The 19,100-nt window shown below is 34.0% G+C and overlaps 1 protein-coding gene across 6 annotated transcripts in view; it reads left to right on the top strand.

The window, feature by feature from the left end:
• Nucleotides 1-207: 207 nt before the first annotated feature.
• LOC128220542 (leucine-rich repeat and calponin homology domain-containing protein 2-like) overlaps nucleotides 208-19,100 on the top strand; it is a 61,596-nt gene continuing 42,703 nt past the window's right edge. For 5 of the 6 annotated variants that reach the window (XM_052928978.1, XM_052928980.1, XM_052928977.1 and 2 more), the window contains exons 1-7: nucleotides 208-397; nucleotides 3,575-3,719; nucleotides 7,378-7,613; nucleotides 8,212-8,348; nucleotides 11,829-11,965; nucleotides 14,974-15,100; nucleotides 18,454-18,957. In XM_052928978.1, the coding sequence (XP_052784938.1) occupies nucleotides 214-397; nucleotides 3,575-3,719; nucleotides 7,378-7,613; nucleotides 8,212-8,348; nucleotides 11,829-11,965; nucleotides 14,974-15,100; nucleotides 18,454-18,957 (1,470 nt within the window). In that variant the 5' untranslated portion in view covers nucleotides 208-213. The remainder of the gene's footprint in view (nucleotides 398-3,574; nucleotides 3,720-7,377; nucleotides 7,614-8,211; nucleotides 8,349-11,828; nucleotides 11,966-14,973; nucleotides 15,101-18,453; nucleotides 18,958-19,100) is intronic. The other variant, XM_052928981.1, reaches the window with a different exon arrangement.

A 19,100-nucleotide genomic window follows, 5' to 3' on the forward strand; every position in this document is an offset into this window, starting at 1 on the left:
GCAAATTGCGATATGTTTATCATATCATATACTTTCTGTCATTTCGTAAATAAATATCGAGCAATACCCTTTCAATTTTACCCCAAACTACATTTGTACTTCGGATACCTACTAAAAACGATGAAAGTTAGGCCAATCAAGTTAACTGTAGCCATTTGCGTTTTCCACAACTGAACATTAGTAGAAATGCGCATGCGCATTGAAGATGAAATAATGCCAGAAATGGCGACAACTTATCATGGAGGTGGCTCTCAAAGCCCGACCGCGATCTCAAAACCCATTGAAAGGGTTTTCGAAGACGCACAACATACAGGAGAGATTCTATTGAATGGAAGGAAGTTAAGAGAGTATCCCAAACTCGCGGCCAAATATGATCTTGTTGACACTATTTCGGCAGGTCAGCATCTGTTTTTGTTTTGGTTGCAGACTTGTTATCTCGATCTGATGATTCGTGTTGATGACTTCGATCATTCAATGAGTATTTATAGCCGACTTAAATATTAAGTTCATTTTCATGTTATTGAACATTCATTTCTTGATTTCTTTCAGTTGATCACCTGAGTATTGTAATTTTCTTAAAGCCTAGGGATAGATAAGATATGATAAATTTTATTTTAAGTCAGCAAGTCAGAAATAACAATATAAACATAAGCGACAAGTGCTTTTGAACCGACTATAACAATAGTATACATGTTGAACCACAATATCATGGTAAGAAAGCTGTAAAATAATTTTGAGCATTGTTAAATAAGCACATATCACATAGCAAAGTGGTTAAACCTGTGAAAGATAAGCTGCTCTAGACCAGAGGCCTAAGAGACACTTAAGAAAAAGAGTAATCAAAAACTGATAGTCAAAATAGTTGCAAAAAGCAGATTAAAAGTAGTCAAAATAGTTGCAAAAAGCAGATTAAAAGTAGTCTAAACGAAAATATCACCACAGATCAGATCTGGGATGACCTGAGCAGCAATTCCTTCACAGCAGCACATACAAGAGCACAATCAATAATAAAGCATGGTATGACAATGACGATAGCATATACAAAGAGAGTTTTATTAACAAGCTACTGCATAGCAAGTACTTAAGTAAGCAAAATTAAGCAGTAAAAGCAAATCAAGTAACATACAACTATACAGAAAGAGCAGAGCATGCAGCTAGAACACTTGAACAAGCTAAGGCAAGCAGAAACACATAAACACAAAATAAACTCAAAAGACACAACACAAGCAAGATATAAACTAAGATAGATATTGAACAAAAAGACAAAGATGATGTCCGGCCCTGTAGAACAAGCAACTAATTTGATTTGCACATTGAACACCTGCAGTCCCGTCCATTCCAATGTGCAATCAAGCTTTTGAATTGATTGTAGTTTGTTGTATTTCTAAAAGCTTCTGGGAGCAAGTTCCACAGGACCGGAGCAGCATACTTAACACTATTTTTTCCATACCTAGTTGTTGTTACTCTGGGAACTTCTAATAAGTTTATATACCTAAAATTATAACCGGCATCATGCACTTTAATTAAATCATTTAATACAGGTGGGGCAATATAATTCAAGGTTTTAAAAGTTTCTATAGCCATTGCTCTAGTTCTTCTGATATACAAGTTTTGGTCTATTTAGAAGTTGTTCATATGTACTGGAGAAGTCGTCATAAACAAAACGAAGAGCTCTTTCTTGTATTTTTTCAATCTTGTTTGTGCTTTTATTTGAACAGAAATGCCACGTTAACAGACAGAAGTTGAAATTGGATAAGATAAAAGAGTGAAAAATGGTTAGGCGGCTTAATCTACACAAATTTCTGCCTAATCTTTTCAATATATTAAGTTGTTGTGCAGCTTTACTACATATGATGCTTATATGGTTTTCAAAGGTAAGGGCAAAATCAAAGTTGACTCCAAGAAGTTTTACCATAGGCACAGGTGTTAGTCACATAATCAAATATTTTACAAAATATATATATATTAAGATATAAGGCCCCCAATGGAACAATTACATTGTGCTGAACAAACAAGAACACTTCTGCAAAAAACGAACAGATCACGGTTATCTCTTTGTGGTCGCCATTTGAAAGCATCAATCCAAACATTAACGCTTTTTATTTCATTAAAATCCCTCAAGTAGCTAAGAAATAAGAAAAAGTTTCACAAAATGCTATTATTTTCAATCCATGCCGTTTTTGATGTCCATTTTATTCATGTATACAAACATGATTTCTGGTCGATTCCTCTGAAATAAACAAAAAACGGCTAGAATTTCCATGTAAGTTTCATATACAAACTCAATCTGCGAAGTCTCAACTGAACAAAAGCCCTGTACATACGTATTTCATCATGTTTAAATAAATAAACACATTCAATTTTATATTATGAGCTGCTTGACGCATTATGGCACATGTTGTGCAAGTCACGGGTACCAACCCAACTGTTTTTTTTTTGGAATTGGTTTCCTTCAAGTTAAGGTACTACGCAATAAGCTTGAAATAAATTAAAACAAAATCGTAGCCAACCTGTATTAAAAGTGTTCTTGTGTGGTACCACATTATCCGATTTCAAAATATCTCCATGTAATGAAAAGATCAGATGACGTATAAATCATTCTACCGATATATAGATAGACAAATGGAAAGGCTGCACCATGGAAGTGCAGACAGCTCATTTTCTTTGATCCACCAATGAGTGGGGGAGCTAGTGTTTAGTAGGGGTGTGTACGTGTGAATATTTTTGCTGTCATTATCTCTTGTAAGTTATGATTCATTACATCTGTATTTCCGCATTCTAGTTAATAGTTCCATTGCATTGTTTATTATTATGTTATAAAGGATTGAAGGCAACTCAAATTCATAGGTTTAGTGAAAAATCACCATTTTAATCAGTCAATACCTATTGTCTTATTACCTACCTTTTATGTAATATAGCTTTCAATTGAAATATTTGATCCGTCACAGCGTAAGTATGATGGTATTGTTAACAAAAAACAAATGACTCAATAGTTAAAAAATGAATGTAATTAATATATAAAGCAACAGTATTTTGGGCAGTATGAACGACATGTAATATGAAGTTTCGTAGTGATGTTGTGTATGCTAAATTTAGACAAAATTGACCGTTTTGTGGCATGTAAGTTATTGCGATGAATGCATTTTTTTATCAAACTAGGGTATAAAAAATGTTAAAGGTTTGGAAATACATACAAAAAAGGCATTTAACATTTCTTAAAGACACTGGGCCTTTAAGTCAAATGAGTTTAATATAACAGTGCATTAAAACTTAAACAAATGGGCATAAACCTAAATTGTGCTGCTCTAAAGAATAACTGGTCGTAATTCTTCTAAGTGAGTCTGAAAAATATTGAAACAACACTATAAAAGAAAAATATTCAAATAAATTAAACAAATTTAGATACAGTTAGATATGCTCCAAGACACAAGCCAATTTGTTAGAAAGATGTTTTGCCTAAAACAAAAGTATTTTGATGCTTAAAGATACTTTTAATGCATTTATAGCAAATAATACACTTAATCTGGAGCTCTGTTGGCAGGAATTTTACTTTTTCAGCATTTTTTCATTTCAGATGTGTCAAAGAACCGCATGGCCGAGGTTCCAAAAGAGCTGTGTTTGTACATATCCATGGAAAAGCTGAACTGCTATCATAATGTTATCAAGTCTATACCAGAATCACTGGTGCAGTTACAGGCCCTCACCTATCTCAACCTCAGGTAAATACAGTCGAAACTCGTTATGTCGACTTATCGGGACCTAGGGAAAAAAGTCGAGATCACGAACATTCGACACATTCGAATTACAAACAAGTATCACCAATACCAACACCGATATGCGTTTGGTATATATCCGATATCCGACTTCTGCAATTGAATGGTCTTGTTATGGTCGTGGAAACAGCACAAGTATATTTTTAAAAAAAGTGATAAAAATTAAATTATTTGTGCCAAATTGATTTAATTCGTGTTTAAGGATTACACAAATCAGATATAAAACCATAATCACACACACTTATATTGGGCAAAAAAAAAATTGTTTGTTTAGGGTAACCTTCCCAAAATTTCTAGGTAGGGTAGGTAGGGATTTTTTTTAAATTTCAAAATCTGTTTAAGTTCAGAGTGTTTTCTTGCACATGGCAGTCTTTCCTACATTACTGTCATTGCCTGACTTTGTTTTATCATATAAACAATAATTCTGATTAAAATCTGCATTTATCCGCCCTTCGTAACTCTCTATTCGCTAACGAATATTTTTTTTGCTCAGAAACGGAAAAAAATAGTTAGGGTTGGCGCATTTTTAAAGGGTAGGGTCGGGTTACCCGAAACAGACATATTTTTTTTTAAGCCTTGTTACAAAACAGTAAAGCACATCTGACAACAACTTAAAATAGTTCATTTGTTTCGACTGTTTTGTAAATGCAGTGTAGAGAAATTACTTAGTCACGTAAGTCATGTTGTCGAATTTTCCGATTATGTCATCATCGACCTACATTTTGCGTTTCAATGTATAGCTTGATCAATAAAAGACTCTTTAATAAATAACATAAACAACTTTAATTATTCACACTTACCAATTTACCTCCAATCATGACAGTTTGTTATTTTGACACTCAGGGTAATTTAACGACATGCCGCAAACCATCACGACAATTTTCGTACCTACAACTCGATCAACAGTTTGACATAAGAACCAAGGAAAATATGTGAAATTCGACCACTGGGACTTAAATAGGAGGTCGACATTGCAAAAAAATCGAGATAGAAAACATTTAAACAAACAGAGTTATTTTATATATTAAAATAAGAAGGAATAAATTTGGGACCATAGAAAAGTGTCGACATAACCTGAAAGTTTAGATATCCGATGTTGACATAGCGAGTTTGGACTTATGTGTACAAATTGTAATACCATCATTTGAGCATGTTGGATGTAATATCATACTTAGTAATTTTAGTTGAACTTTAAAAATATCTCAATTCATTGTATTGGAGAGTGAAATTTAAAAGTTGCTTAAGACTTCAGATTTGTGTTGAAAATTAAACTTTCTTGATAACACCTGAAATTCTTCATTTTCTGGGAATTTATGTTTTAGTTGAGGTTGTGTTTGAAGGTGGACCGCTATTGTCAAGGCCTCGACATTGTGGTTGGTGTTGGTGGTGAAAGTGTCATAGGTCTGCATATACTGTCACAGTCATTGAAATTAGACTTTCGGATGAACAAACCCGAATTCTCAACTATTTGCTTGGCATAAATTTTTTGAAAATTTTAGCCCTGCTATATAAATTCAGAATTTGAGCAAGCCTGAATGTCATTTTACCAGTTCAGGGCTTGCGGGCTTGTGTTAATTTCGATCACTGCTGTCATGATGAACTTACATTGGAAAACATTTTATCAACAATTGTGGGAAACATGGTACACATGTTGTTTAGCCAGGTTCATTATTCTGAATAAATAACAAGACTTATGCAGGGTTCAAATTTAACTTTTTTTGATACTCCCAAATTTTTGCGAGTACTTAAATTTTCAACTCGCAAAACCAGACACTCACTCACATATTTTTAAGGCAAACCTGCATTTTCCATATGTTTTTTCCAGTGTTATTATGACATCACATGATAAACTGTTTCAATTCTGTCAATAGACAGGTCAAGGTTGCGTTTTTCATACATTTTTTTCATTAATAATATGACATCACATGATAAACTGTTTTCGGCCTATAAATTGACTGGTCAATATGGCTTTTTATTCTGTTTCTGAAAATTGCTCTGTCTCAAATAATGGACAGTTTATTTATAGATAATGATATAACAGTAATAATCGTTTTCTGCTATGATCTTCTAGTCTGTTTTTGGTGAAATTTACTGCCATTTTATATACAGGCTGTTTCCCATTGCAAAAGATCTTTAATCAACTGCTTGATTGATTATCAATATCTTTCAGACTTAGAGTGGTGTAAAATTGTCTTTGTCTTTGAATTTGGTAAAACATCGCATTTCTGTAATTAAAATTTTGATTTGGATGATTGGATTTCCCCATTTACAGGTCAAGGGTTCAAACTCCACCAGGAGAATATAGAACTACCTCATGCGTTCTCTTTAGACCACTAACCCGAGTACTGGCTCTACCAAAAAATATATTCAAACATGATTTAATATCTGTTACAATGAATTTATATACACTACAATGTATAAAGATTGTATTTGAAGTTTTATTCTTCATTTCCCAAATCCTTCTCCTTGTAGGATATTCCTATATATATAATTCCTATCGTGTCATGAGTTGATTGTTATCAACAGATGAAATAAGAATTCCTCATTATAGTCAGACAGGGTCCAAATCAATGTGTCTAGAATTGATCAGGAACAAGCTTTGTATTGCAATAAAAGGAGGAATTTATTGATTCATCTATCAGCATCATGATTAGAAATTTCCTGACTATTGATCAGAGAGGAACCAACAGTTTTGAAAGAAGCCATGACAGGTTAATCTTGTTAACATTGTGATTCAATTTATTTTTTCAAGCTTTGTGAGCAGTGAACCAATTGTTATTTTGTTTTGTAGGCTAAAATTTATTTCATATTACAATACAACCTACATTTTCAGCCAATGGAATTGCAGATAGGCAATCATTGAGTTCTAGGATTAATCATTTTTTGCTGTGTTTAAAGGACTCGTCTGCCAATTGCCACTCATCCTATATACACACTCCCTGCGTCAGATTTTACATTGACAATCTATCAGCCAATGAGGGAGTATTCTAAGATGAGCCTGAAGTAATGTTTTATTGAATAAGAAGGGCTCATTCTCTACACTCATTTCGCCCATTCTTAATCATCAAAATGTTACTTCATGTCATCTTGCTATTACATGATAAGCAATATTAAACACATTCATTTACCCCCAGGACGTATTTCTTTGTCCCTGTCCTCACTGCTCATACAGAAGAAAAAATTAAATTTTCATTTAAAAAATACTGATCAGAAGTCATCGAAGTATGAAATCAGGAAAATTGTACACAATTTAAATGTCAGTGGGCGAAATGAGCATTAGCATGCCTGCCCTGAAGTGGTTAAATGCTTTCCTGACTTTATACAGCAGGGCTTGTTAAAAATTTTGGTTGCAAGAACTAATCATGACTGAATCATACCATATTGTATACTTTCTTTTAAATTTAAAATAATCTTGATTTTTTTTATTTGGTCCAAAACCACACATTGAATATTCATCATAAGTACATGTATAAAATGAAAATTTATATTAAAATTTTGTAAAATAATTTTTAAATTTGTTTGATGTCTTTGTTCAAAACTTATTCAAAGTAGATGGAATTTAAGAACTCTTGTAAGTGATGTTTAAATACTATTGTAATTTCAGTCGTAACCAGCTATCCATCATCCCTCCTTTCATCAGCCAACTACAAACACTAGAAGTGTTAATCGCGAGTCACAACCGTCTTGTGTCACTGCCAGAAGAGATTGGTGTGTTGGACAAACTGATGGAGCTTGACGTGAGCTGTAACGAGATCTCACATCTCCCGCTACAGATCGGGGACTTGAAGTCCCTCAAGTCTCTCAATGTTAGGAGAAACTTGCTACAGGAGTTGCCAGTTGGTAGGTTGCGTGTCAAATATTTCTTTACAGATAATGAAACTTAAAATTCAGCACACAATGTGCCCTTTTCTCGATTAGCACCCTGTCCCTTTTCAGCAGCACCCTGTCCTTTTTTTGCCCTCTACCTCCCCAAAAGAGCCAAAAGTTCCTCTTCCATATATAATTAACTCCTAGACATACATGACTGTATAAAAATTTGAATATTTATATACTTGGTTATGTGCTAAAGCAGATACTCTTCCAAAAAAGCAGTGCTATAAGTTATGCAGTATTTTGACCCTCTGAACAGCAAAGTTGTTTTATAGTATGTCATACATGTGTATGTCTTGAGGCTGGTAGATTGCTGTTCAAAATTAAGTTGGTATAACACTGACTCAGAGAAATGAAAATTTTATCATAATTTCCTACTCATTTTTGCATATTTGAAAAAAGAGTAACAAATTTAATAATTTCAGCAAGTAAATGTACGGAATGCTATCAGTAGAAGGGCTGAAATCAATGTGTCATTATATGTAGGTTTATTTGTACGTGTAGGATTTCAAGAACATGATTTGAAGCCGCACAGCCCTCTTAAGCATTTAAATTGCTATGTTTTCAGAAATCAGCAAGCTGAACCTGCGAAAGCTTGATATCTCGTCAAATAGAATCTCCAAGATTCCAACTGTTTTCCGAAAGATTGAGACTCTCGAGGAAATACTGCTGGAAAACAACCCCCTAACATTGCCTCCTGCTCATGTAAGTGTCTTGAGGTCCAGGTCTCAGTTCTGGGTGTGAGTGGTATAGTGGTTTAGGTGTCCTTCTGTCAATCAAGGTTCTGGGTTTGATCCCCACCAAGGGAACATTCTCATGGCCTCTCAGAAGGGACACCATTGTAGTTTCCTATTCAGGAAGCAATTCTCAAGCGTGATAATAACTGATTTAAATGCATACCTCATAAGGCATTAAGACATTTTTTTGTTTGTTAACCCGACCCTACCTAGAAAAAGCTGCCGACCATAACGATTTTTAGCTCGACTATTCGAAGAATAAGGTGGGCTATACTACTCGCCACAGCGTCGGCGTCAGCATCCGGTTTAAGTTTTAGGGCAAGTTGGGATTTTCAATACCTTTCATTCAATTGACTTAATACTTCATACAGTTGTTCAGGGCCATCACATGATGAGGTTAGATAACTCCATATTATCCTTTACACAGATTATGGCCCCTGATTGACTATGGAACTTTTTAGGGCAGGTTGGGATATTTATTAATTACTTCTTTACCCTTCGTTCAATTGACTTAATACTTCACACAATTGTTCAGGACCATCACACAATGAGGTTACATAACTCCATTTTATCCTTAATACAAGTTATGGCCCCTGATTGACTTAGGTTAAAGTTTTAGGGCAGGTTAAAGTTTTAGGGCAAGTTGGGATTTTCACTTAAAAGTCCAATACCATTTATTCAATTGACTTAATACTTCACACAGTTGTTCAAAGCCATCACATAATGAGGTAAGATAACTCCATATTATCTTTTATACAAATTATGGCCCCTGATTGACTATGGAACTTAGGTTAAAGTTTTAGGGCAGGTTGGGATATTTATTAATAACTTCTATACCCTTCATTCAATTGACTTAATTGTTCAGGACCATCACCCAATGAGGTTACATAACTCCATATTATCCTTAATACAAGTTATGGCCCCTGATTGACTTAGGTTAAAGTTTTAGGGCAAGTTAAAGTTAAGGCAAGTGATTTGGGATTTTAATAAAAAACTTCTATACCTTTCATTCAATGCACTTAATAAAATTCAAAATTATTTACAACCATCTTACAAGAAACATAACTCCATTTTAACCCTAAATACAAATTATTGCCCTTGATTTTTTTTTTGATTTCTTTTGAAAGGCATATTTGTATATTCTTAACCACATTTTCATAATGGGAAATCAAGTTATTTGAATGACTTGCGTCATTGTTCGGGCGGGCTGGTGGGAGGGCAGCATACTTTTTTGCAAGGTCATTTTCTTTTCAATATAAAAACAAAAAATTGAAATGTAATAATAAAGGCCACTTCAGTACCAAATCCTTTGTAATTAAAATGTCTATCATCAATTTCTTAAGAACAAAATGGATGTTTAGATTTTTTAAAAGATAGAAATTCAAATTCGATGCCGTCCGGACTGACTGATGAGTATTGAGCTATCAAAACCATATTAATATTAATGATTATACACTTTTTCATAAAAGTAATGGTTGTAAAAGCAACAGACATAGGGCACTGTCTTGAAAGATTTCTAAATATTCATGTATTAGGTTAATAAATATGTCAGTTTATTAGTTTAATAGGCCATGTTTTGTAAACAAATTATAATTATGTATTAAGTATGCTTAGGTTAAAAAATGTCCGACATCAATATTTGACAAAACAAATCTCTATAATCTAAACAACAGCAAAATATGGAAGAGATTTTGCAAGGAAGTCTCATATGCACGTAAAATTCCTTTAAGACTATCACCTTGTATTTAAAAAAAATTAAAAAAATCCCAACCCACCCTACCTAATAGATTTTGGGATGTTACCCTAAACAAACAATTTTTTTTTTTAGGGCTTATCAAGCTAAAATAAATTACTATTAATTAACTAAACTTATGTTGAGCTTGACAAAGGCGTCACAATGGCAGATGTCAAATCTGCATAAATTTATATCCAAAACTGCCTGTCCTTGAGACAGGTAAAACGGTATACCCAATATTTACCAGTCTGAAAAAATATGCCAGTCTGAGAAAAAGTTTCATTCTTCCAAGCAGTGCTCAGCCTACAGGCATCCCTGGAAAAGATGCCATTGTTGTAGCAATACAGGGCTTATTATGCCCATTAAAATCATGTATAACATCAGCATAAAGGAAAAAGTGAGGCCTTATAATAACATTGTCTGTCTTGAGCAAGTGGGCTGGTCCTGATTGGGGAGAAACTGGGTGAGTGTATATCAAGCCATCTTTTTTTTTTGCAGCCTGTAAACAAGTCATGAAAAGGTAGAATTTTGAATAACGTTTAACACATTTAGGTGATGTGTCTCATTCTAGATTTTTATGTTTTGGTGTCGCGTTAAGTTTTATAGTTTAAAGCTCTGATCATTATAAAATTATGTTAAAGGGGCTGTACTCCGTATGATAAAATAGCGGAAAAGAATGAAAATTGTCGAAAACTGACATAAACTTGGCATCGATGTGAACAATGCATAGAAACTTACTAACTGAAGTACCACATAGTTTACAATTTATATAAGTTTAATAGTTATTTCATATTTTCCCATTAAAAAAGATTACTGGGTATGTCTACCAGGTAGAATTCATTCCTTATGCGTGATTGGCTAGTCAGTGTTATCACGTGATATTACCGATGTAGGTGTATAGCTTAATTATGTCACCCAATTAGAGTAAGACGTCGTAGCTCAGTAGATACGGCGCTGGACTTCAATTTTGGCGATGCGGGTTCGAACCCGGTCTCTGACACAATTTTTTTTTTACATTTTGGTTCTTTTTTTTTACAATTATGATATCAAAGCTTAACACATTCTATTAGGTAATTGTCTTGAGAATCGTTACAGAAAAAAATAATTTTGGTGCCAATCTGGTGTACAGTCCCTTTAACTAAGTAGAAGAAAATGTCATTGATGCGAGTTTGAGAGAGAGAAAACCCAAACAAATTCCCCTTTATGCTGTGTCTTGGAGATATCTTTAAAATCTCGAATTTTGTTTTTGATCAAAATATCCTAAATTTCATTCAAGACTTATATCTATGTAAATGAATTGTTAAGGTGTAAATGATTAATTGATTCAGAGTATCTGTGTGTACCGACGAAATACCTGTACAATCCGTTTACATAAAGAATTGACAATCATAATGAAATTGTATTTGGAACTCTTCGGCCATTTTCCATCAATAACAACATTGGATGTATGCCTGTATATCAATAGAAATAGTTAGTAAAATTTTAAATAATTGTATTAACTTGTAAAATTTTAAATAATAGTATTAACTTATGTAGTGTTTTAACATGTCTTGTCTACTACGCAATCTACTTGCAGTGTAGTTAAATATTAAGATTTCTGATATGTAAACAGTCCATATACATTTGAGGTTGTTTTTAATGGAAAATGGCTGAGGAGTTGAGAATGAATTAGATTGCGTACAAGTCCAACATATTTGATCTTGCCTTTTTCAGGTTTGTACAAGGGGAAAACAACACATAATGAAATATCTGCAAATTACTGCGATACGCGAAGACAAGGCGAGACTGGGCATGCTGAGTGAGATCGACATGAAACGGTTCCGCAAATCCCTGCCTCCCGCAGTGTCTGGGTAAGAGTCCTGCTTGACCGTAATTAAGTAACTTAGCCTTGACTCAATGGTCTCGCCATTGTTAAATTACCTTGGCCTAAATATTAAGACACCAATGCTAGTTTCCACCCAGGAAATAGGTGCGAGGGAGATCCATATATCAGTTTATAGCTGTCTTCCCAAACAAGCTTATATAAACTAGTTTATTATTTCCGAGCCTTTAGTGATTTGTAAACGACATAAAAATAAATTTAGGGTTGGTTTGGTGTGAATTATAGTAATGATTTAGGGGTGCGATATGCTTATATCTTGGGGAAATGTGAGAAAAAGATAAAATGGATAACATCAGCAGTAAGAAAAATTGCTGGGCATAGCAAAATCTGCATAAACTGTGTGGTTGATAGTGTACCTTGCCTGTGTTTGGACAAGATGTAATCCTAACCACACAAAAAAATAGCCTTGGCCCTTTAAATCCAAACATTAAAATGAACAGGTAGATTTACAGATTTTATGAGGCTTGCCATTGTTTTTTAATGACTCTTTAAGTAATCTTGGAGGATAAAAACAGGTGCAATTTAATTGTGGGCAATGCAAGATTCTTACAAACATAGATATGATTTTGAGCCTATTATACACAAGAAAGTAATTGTTCATCATTATAACTTTCATGGAAAATGATCATAATTGATTGATGAATTGAATATAATGCAGTTATCTTAAAGTAATTGATTACTGGAAATAGTGATATGATAATAAATTAATCAATTACTTTTTTAAGTAATTTACCCGCATCTGATGACAACTATACAAATAGAGCCTATGTAGACTAGTCATACTTTCTGAAACTACTTAAGATTTTGTGAAATCCTGCTTGTATTAACTGAACATTATTCAGGCATTGATTTACTTTCAAGAAAAATGCATAATCAAAACAACAGATTTGTTTGAACCAAACTTTACATGAATTGCTTGCAAGCCTAAGTATAATTAATAATGTGAAATACAAAGCATTAATAATGTGTGTATATAGGAGCTGCAAAAAATAATGCTCAGTGAGAGCATTGTACACTGTACACGGTGCATATCCATATCGGTACACTGTACACGGTGCATATCCATATCGGTACCCTCTTTGCGAAATCTACTGTAACAGTACCCTCTTTGCACATGCCCCGGTCATTCTCTGCTGAAAACAAATCGGCGATGTAATGTGCCCATTTTTCAATAACTGCAACTCCACAATCAGGGCTTTTTCTATAGTACCCACAGGTCCGACTATCGGACCCGTTCCCAAAGCAAAATATAAGATATTTTTCCCAATCTTCAGAAAAAAATCCCAATCCAAAATTTTTATTTTTTTTTGTTTTTTTTTGTTTAGAAATTCTTTTTACCTGTACTGGTTCATTTTCAACATCCTAATAAATTATGTGATGTGAAGTTTTTTTGGTAATTGAACTCAGAAATCATTGATTTTCATCACATTCAGAGATATGAAATATTATCTGTCATGATTTATTGCAATAGATATTTACACCCCAAGGATTGATATTTCAGCCATTGTGTGTCCTTTATAGGGAAAATAAACTAATATTAACTCATTTCCTAATTCACAGGAGACTGGACAGCTTTTTCTTTTCACTGTAAAATTTCCCAATTTCCGCATTTTCACGACGGAAAATTTCCCAAAATGTCTAGGGTCTTTTTCCCAAAATGGGCAGAAAAAGCCCTGACAATAAGCTACACAATAATGATATGTCTTGCCTCGCCCACCGCCTCTGCATGTTCTGCGGGCTTAAATGAACCACTGGTTTGATTATGTACACCCCATACATATTACATGTATTCATTTATATATCATATTCTTACAAATGGCAATTTAAAGTCTAAAATTTGTGGTAATTCATAAAAACACCCTACTTTTGGTTTTGCGGCGGCACGGGATACCTCTTTGCTATTGATTGTTTATATCACAGATACCCTCTCTCTCATTTTTTAAAGCAATGGAGAATGTTTGACTTTTTTAATTTTGATCCTATATATATATATCAACATTCTCTATCACATATAAAACGATCAACGCAAAACTACGATAACAAAGTAAAAACATGTGACTTAACTCGATACAGTGCTACGAGGGTACCCGGGTGAGAGGGTACCTGTGATATAAAAAAAATAATAGCAAAGAGGTATCCCGTGCGGCTGCAAAACCGAAAGTAGAGTGTTTTTATAAATTTACCACATATTTTAAACTGTTACTTGCCATTTGTATGAATATGATATATAATTGAATACATGTAATATGTATAGGGTGTACATAATCAAACCAGTGGTTCATTTAAGCCCGCGGAACATGCAGAGGCGGTGGGCGAGGCAAGACATATAGATATTGTGTAGCTTATTGTGGAGTTGCAGTAATTGAAAAATGAGCACATTACTAAAACAGACATAGCTACAACATTCTAGTGTTCCGTGGTATACTTCTTTTGCACATGACATACCTCCTTTCATAAGTTGAATGAACATTTGCTGGCTTGTTGTCCATCGCCGATTTGTTTTCAGCAGAGAATAACCGGGGCATGTGCAAAGAGGGTACCGTTTCAGTAGATTTCGCAAAGAGGGTACCGATATGGATATGCACTGTGCTGTATGGAAATGGAAATATTTAAAGCCAGGATGGGATAAGACAATGATTATAATGTATTTATGTTATGATATCACATAGATATAGATATATATATATAAGTGTGATAGTTAATGTGTATTGTTGCTTTACTTAACCATTAATTTTTTAATAAGCAAATGTTCAAGAACTTCCGTGTTTTCTGCGCCAATTGCTGTACACTAGGAAACACGGATGTAAGAACCAGTTACTACTAAATTGCTTATTTAATAAATCCACTTATGGTAATGGAAATTTGCCAGTTATTTTCCCCTGAAGCTTTCTATGTGATTAAATCAGATTCTGGCCAAAGAACCTCTCTAGGAGAGACATGAGCTAATGTAACTTTATTTCACACACATGATTCCAGGTCGACAGAGGAGTTTCGTACACTTTTGGACAATCCTGACAAATGGAAGCGACACACTGTTCTCAGCAGTGACTCGGGATACAGTACCACAGATAGCGTGGACAAGTGTGGATGGTCACCTCAAGAGGTATATAGAATGGAGGATGTGAACTTGTTATTTGATACTATCACCTTCCAGTTGGGTTTATCTTAATCAGCATTGTATTATAAGCACATCAGAGAAAACCCCTTTGCAATTCTATTACATATATGAAAGAAGTGATTTCCCTGACCTCAAGGTGCAATTTTAAGACTAGAGACTTACTTTTCATCCATGGATGCCCCAAATGTTGGGCCAAAACAAATATATTGCCCCCCCCTCCCCCCAATAAATACCAGCAACTACATTGACTACTACATATTATTGACTACATACATGCATTGATGACCACATATCAAACATCATTGACTACAAATCATTGACTACATATCATTGACTACATATCATTGACTACATGCATGCATTGTTGACCACATATCAAACATCATTGACTACATTCCTAGCATTATTGACTTCATCTCTTGCATCATTGATTACAAACCTAACATCATAGCATCATTGATTACATACCTAACATCATAGCATCATTGATTACATACCTAACATCATAGCATCATTGATTACATACCTAACATCATAGCATCATTGATTACATACCTAACATCACAGCATCATTGACAACATACCTAACATCATCGCATCATTGATCACATATCTAACATCATAGCATCATTGATCACATATCTAACATCATAGCATCATTGATCACATATCTAACATCATAGCATCATTGATTACGTATCTAACATCATTGCATCATTGATTACATATCTAACATCATAGCATCATTGATTACATATCTAACATCATTGCATCATTGATCACATATCTAACATCATATCATCATTGATTACATATGTAACATAGCATCATTGATTACATATGTAACATCATAGCATCATTGATTACATATCTAACATCATTGCATCATTGATCACATATCTAACATCATAGCATCATTGATTACATATGTAACATCATAGCATCATTGATTACATATGTAACATCATAGCATCATTGATTACAAATGTAACATCATTGCATCATTGATTACACCTACGTAACATCATACCATCATTGATTACATATCTTACATCATTGCATCATTGATTTCATATGTAACATCATAGCATCATCGATTACATATGTAACATCATAGCATCATTGATTACATATGTAACATCATTGCATCATTGATTACATATCTAACATCATTGCATCATTGATCACATATCTAACATCATAGCATCATTGATCACATATCTAACATCATAGCATCATTGATTACATATGTAACATCATAGCATCATTGATTACAAATGTAACATCATTGCATCATTGATTACACCTACGTAACATCATACCATCATTGATTACATATCTTACATCATTGCATCATTGATTTCATATGTAACATCATAGCATCATCGATTACATATGTAACATCATAGCATCATTGATTACATATCTAACATCATTGCATCATTGATCACATATCTAACATCATAGCATCATTGATTACATATGTAACATCATAGCATCATTGATAACATATGTAACATCATTGCATCATAGATTACATGTAACATCATTGCATCATTGATTACGTATGTAACATCATTGCATCATTGATTACGTATCTAACATCATTGCATCATTGATTACATATGTAACATCATTGCATCATTGATTACATATGTAACATCATTGCATCATTGATTACATATCTAACATCATTGCATCATTGATTACATATGTAACATCATTGCATCATTGATTACATATGTAACATCATTGCATCATTGATTTCGTATCTAACATCATTGCATCATTGATTACATATGTAACATCATTGATTACGTATCTAACATCATTGCATCATTGATTACATATCTAACATCATTGCAGCATTGATTACGTATCTAACATCATTGCATCATTGATCACATATCTAACATCATTGCATCATTGATTATATATCTAACATCATAGCATCATTGATTATATATCTAACATCATAGCATCATTGATTATGTATCTAACATCATAGCATCATTGATCACATATCTAACATCATAGCATCATTGATTATATATCTAACATCATTGCAGCATTGATTATATATCTAACATCATTGCATTATTTATTACATACACTGATTATTATCTATCCCTGGATTCTTATAGATTTTACTTTTAATTCTTACAGTTTTCTATAACCACGAGATGCAATGTATCCATCACTTAAAGGAAGACTTGTTTTTTTTCTAAAATGCTTTTGAATTATATATATTGTTTAAGTAAAAACTAAACTAAGGTTCATAGGTTGTGCAAATACCATGTGTGAGGGTTTTTAGTTTGGAGACATGGAAAAGCTACTGTTCTAACATCAGACTTTGCTTATGGTGGCTATAATCTCAATTGGTTGCTCTTAGCTTGTAGTTTGTATTTGTGAAAGAACATTAAGACTTGTTTTACTAATTATAATACTTTTGATTGAATATTATTATTATTTTCTGATTTTTTACTTGAAATAGTTAAGAGAACAATATACATGTATCATTTCGGCATGAATGACTATTTTGTTGTTTTCTTTTTACATGTAGAATGTTATGCAATAGGCGATATCTTTATAGTTTAATATAATTATGCATTCACTGTGTTTATCTACCAATCATTATTGTAAACAAAATATAACCATTCATGTATTTAGACTATATGCCAGGCTCAAGATAAGGGTTTGAATTAGTTATAAAACATTTGATTTAAATTGAAATTTGTTTTGAAGTAAAAGTATGACTGAGTGTATTGTGTCACCTTGTAGGCAACATATACAGGTATTGCTTTTGGTATTGGTGTCAGCCAAACCTTGTGGACACAATCACCTAAGTCTGTATTATCTAATCATGATGGAATTTGATAACAGTGACAGCAGGCGAAATGTCTCAGTCAAGTTTGATCTTGGGGTTAATCTGTCAGTACATTTAGAGTATTCTCCTCTTGCATTAGAAAACGAAGATTTATATATTGTGCAGACAGTTATTGAAAGCAGTATTTGTTAACCTAACATGATAAACTTGGTGTCAGTGTTTGTAGGCATAATATCTCAGACCAGTTTGATAATGTTATGAATTGCCTTCGTATCTCATTTTAATTCAAAGTTTTGTTCCTTTTATATTTGAATTTGTATTACAATTGAATATGACACATCGAATTCTGAGAAACTAACAATTGAATAATGAAACAATCGCTCTTATCTTAAATAATTTAATAATGTATAGTTAAAATGATGTGAACATGACGGTCCCCTTATCTAGAGCCCTTTATATTTTGTGCATGGCGTGCATTATGCATGAGTTGTTTATGTTGCCCACTTTCCAGAATGGTGTTGACCTCCCTCACATTGTTGAGAGTAACAACCTGGCCATGCGAGCAGCAGCAGCTGTGTGTAGAGAGCCCTGTTACCCAGCCCCGGCAGTAACATACAGAGAGCCTCGTAGACCTCCGCCTGAACCACCCATGCGGGTGAACAGTCGACTATCTAGGGAGGGGATTCCGGAAACCACCCCTCCGCCTCCACCTCGTGGCCTTACCAGAGTGCCTTCAACGGAGCAGACACATTCATATTCACCTGAAGGACAGTCAGGAGTTTCGCCAGTTATGCTGGCGTCGAACCAAATACCGACAGTGATACCCCCACAAACATTGCCCAAGCCCCTGTACAGCAATGCCCCAACCCCACCCACTCTCTATCCAAGCCCCCAGGGGACAACACCTCTCACTCCCCCAACCCCCCAGGGTCCTGGGCCTGGGGTGGGACTCGTATCCCCTGGGGTCCCACAGGGTAGTATCCTGGGGACAAGCCTTGAGGATGAGTTTACTAGGGTTTGTATGCTGTTCTTTCTCTGTAAATCATCTGTTTAAAATACTAGTTGAAAAAAAGGCCTGTGCATGACATGGGAATTGTCTGATTTAGAATTTATTCAACATATTATCACTGCAACTTTGATACTGAGGAGTATTTCCTT

Source organism: Mya arenaria, chromosome 15 (assembly GCF_026914265.1).
Source record: "Mya arenaria isolate MELC-2E11 chromosome 15, ASM2691426v1".
Taxonomy (NCBI): Eukaryota; Metazoa; Mollusca; class Bivalvia; order Myida; family Myidae; genus Mya; species Mya arenaria.